The 3,055-nt window shown below is 40.9% G+C and overlaps 1 protein-coding gene across 1 annotated transcript in view; it reads right to left on the bottom strand.

The window, feature by feature from the left end:
• Positions 1 to 3,055, bottom strand: part of WASHC5 (WASH complex subunit 5) — an 87,703-nt gene that overhangs the window by 15,254 nt on the left and 69,394 nt on the right. The window contains exons 19-20 of the mRNA XM_019643429.1: positions 532 to 694; positions 6 to 99 (exon numbers count right to left, since the gene is read on the bottom strand). Of these exons, the coding sequence (XP_019498974.1) occupies positions 6 to 99; positions 532 to 694 (257 nt within the window). The remainder of the gene's footprint in view (positions 1 to 5; positions 100 to 531; positions 695 to 3,055) is intronic.

Here is a 3,055-nt window from a genome sequence, read left to right as displayed (position 1 = left end):
AATACCTTTGAGGGGGCTGACCGCATTCATGAGGGTTTTTAAAGTATCCTGAACAGTTCTGTCTCTCAGGATAATTCTCTGAAACATACTGAGGAAATTCTAGAAAAGAAGGAAAAATCAGAGAACCAAACATGATGAATAAAATGAATAAGGACTCCAGTTAATGAAAGTGTCAGGTAGAACCCAGACTAGCCTAAATCACACCACACTACATACATGGCGTGACAGAGGGAAGCAGTAACTTCCGGTTCCTCTTAGAAACATCGCTTGTTTCCAGAAACACTGCTGGCTTCAAAGAGAAAAAGTCTTCTCTTCCCAACATGAAACTCACAAATCCCATGGACCTATAAAACTACCATGCTGGCCAAGAAATTCTAGTTTATATACCTAATTTATATATATTCTCATATACCTAATGGGAATCTCATCTATAATATCTGATGTATGGAAAAGCGTGGAAGGAAAGGTAAATGATCTGCTCTCATCTCTCTCAGGGCGGCAGAAAACACGCATGGACGCCAAAAGGCTCACCTGTAACTCCTTTACAATCATGAAGCACAGGAGCCTGTCTAACCCGTTCAGGCCGAAAGTCCCCAGTGTGGTCTGGATTTCTGAGAAGAGGCGGCTGCTGGTCACTTCTTGATGAGTTTTCATATCATACCAAGTGTTCAGCTGGTCAATGTGACAGGTCATTCTAAAAGAAAAATAAAACACATGCCAAACTCCAAAGCAGCTGAGAATTCTTTCTAAAGCGATGTGGCGTTCAACAGGATTTGGGGCATCAGATATGAAGAACAGTCGTATGATTTGTGTTGAATAACCTCTGTGTCGAGGCACCCAAAATGTCTCCAGGGTGACACCTGATGGACCAGGAAGGTAAAACTGAGTCACACCACCTTTTCCTGCCCTATGCTGTATCACTGTTTCACGGCTTTATTTCCACTGGGTTGGGCTGTTTGGAGTCATGTTAAGAGGACAAGGTCAGATTCATTGTGAGGCTGGAGGACTTCGGAGCCCAGTGTCTCTCCACAGGGTCTTTAAATTTCCAGACTGTGGACAAAACAGCCTTGTGTCATTTCCATTTTGGGAAGAAAGAAACTTTGAATCCTAGTGCCCTGTCTAGCAATTAGAGTATGATGGCAAAGCCATTTCCTCTTTGTTCCCAGTTCTGTCATCAACCAACGATTCCTTTTAGACTGAGGAGTGTGATGCCAATGATGATNATATCACACACACCCACTAGAATGGTTAAAATTAAGAAGACCGACATTGCCAAGTGCTGGAGGGGTATACAATGGTACAACTTTATTATAAAGTTAAAATGGTAAAACAGACCCCCAGATCCTGTATTTGGGCTCTTGTGAAGCTTGGAAACCTTACTTAAACCAGTTATCCTGATCTACCTGACCTAGGCCTTCCCAATTCTGAATTCCTCACTGCCCACTGCATAGGACACTAACATTACTCAGAACATGGAGACATCCTTTCCAGGGGGACACCAAACGTGCTGTTTACAACAAAAACTTCCTCTATGCAGGGAGCCCCACAAAGACTCTTTCTTAACAGACCAAGGTAGGCATGCGTTCTTAGATCAGTCTTGAGAACAATGCATAAGGTTAAATGAATGTTTTTAGGATATATACACATGCTGCCATTCCTTCTTCTGTCCTATATTTTAAAAATTTGATTCCCAAATTAACACATCAGTCTAACTCATGAAAAGAACTGTAGTCAGGTATAGGCACATTTCTAGGACACGTAAAGGTTTTGTTTAAAGATCTGGGAACTCCATGGAACAGTGACGTGCTGCCCCATAAGCAGCTGTATAATGAAGGTGCCGGACCTCAGCCACAGGTCCAGCGAGGGAACCATCACCTCAATGGGACCAGTGAACGAAGCCTTTCATGAAAACGAGACAGCTTTACGCACTGACCGTTCAGCAGTACAAAGGATCGTATACTCTTTTTATAACAGGGACAACAGAGGGGAACAACAATCTCTGAATCTTGAGATGACCCCTTAAATCCACCTTGGGATGGTTCTTGACATTAACTTTGACCAATATGCAGAAAAGGAGTCAGCATCAGTTGAGCACTTGCTCTGTGCTAGGTAATGTATTAAGTATTTTAAAAATCTGATTGGCCTGAGAGATTAAGTAACTTGGCCACGGTCATGTCGGTGATAAGTGGTGAAGCCAGAATCCAGACATAAGTTTGTCCCTTCCCTCCTACAGCAAGTTATTTACTGGGTGCCACCAAGCTCTGCGATCTGTGCCAGTGACAAGGATTGTTGTGGGAGGTGTGTCTGGAATCAAGAAACATTTTTGAATGAGGGTATAAAAATCTTAAAGAGACTACACATCTTTACCCTAAAAACGCTTATGAAATAGGAAGGGAAATACTTCAATCACTGGCTAAAAAAACAATAAATAAAATAACATTTACTGAAAAGCTCTTCCAATACTTTTCAAGTCCATTTATAGTGGATTTTAAAATACTACTTAGAAACAAAGTTTGGAGACAGAGGAAGTACTTGGGGATCTATTAAAATTGTGATTATAAAAATGTTCAAGGTAAAGTGATCAATGACAAAAAAAATTAGGGTTATATTCCTGGACAGAACAAATCTACCAAAAGCCTTTGGTATCTATTGTGCATACCAAATGTTTTTACACGTTAATCATACGTATCTTCGAGTACTAAATATGCCTGTCTGAGTCTTCTCTCCCAACTACACTGTTACTCTTCATACTGCAGTTCTGGATACACAGTAGGCACATGACGTTTGTTGAAAGAACAGGACATTAGCCAAAAGAATTTTCTTTCACATGGTCATCAGCTGCATAAACAGTAACTGAAAGGAGAGAAGCCAAGATCCCACACGTTTTATAAACTGGAAGGTTGACCACTGGAAATTAAAGGTGGACTGTAGTTGGTTGATACCAAATCCACTGTCTAAATTTCATGACGAGGCATCATATTTCAGAGGCCCAAAGACATGGATTTTATAAATATGCATTTAACTGAGAAAGGGTCTCATATGTGACATGACATTC

The sequence above is a fragment of the Hipposideros armiger genome, unplaced genomic scaffold, assembly GCF_001890085.2.
Source record: "Hipposideros armiger isolate ML-2016 unplaced genomic scaffold, ASM189008v1 scaffold_78, whole genome shotgun sequence".
NCBI lineage: Eukaryota > Metazoa > Chordata > Mammalia > Chiroptera > Hipposideridae > Hipposideros > Hipposideros armiger.
The sequence above is the reverse complement of the archived record's forward strand: the minus strand, read 5'-3'. Positions and strand labels throughout refer to the sequence as shown.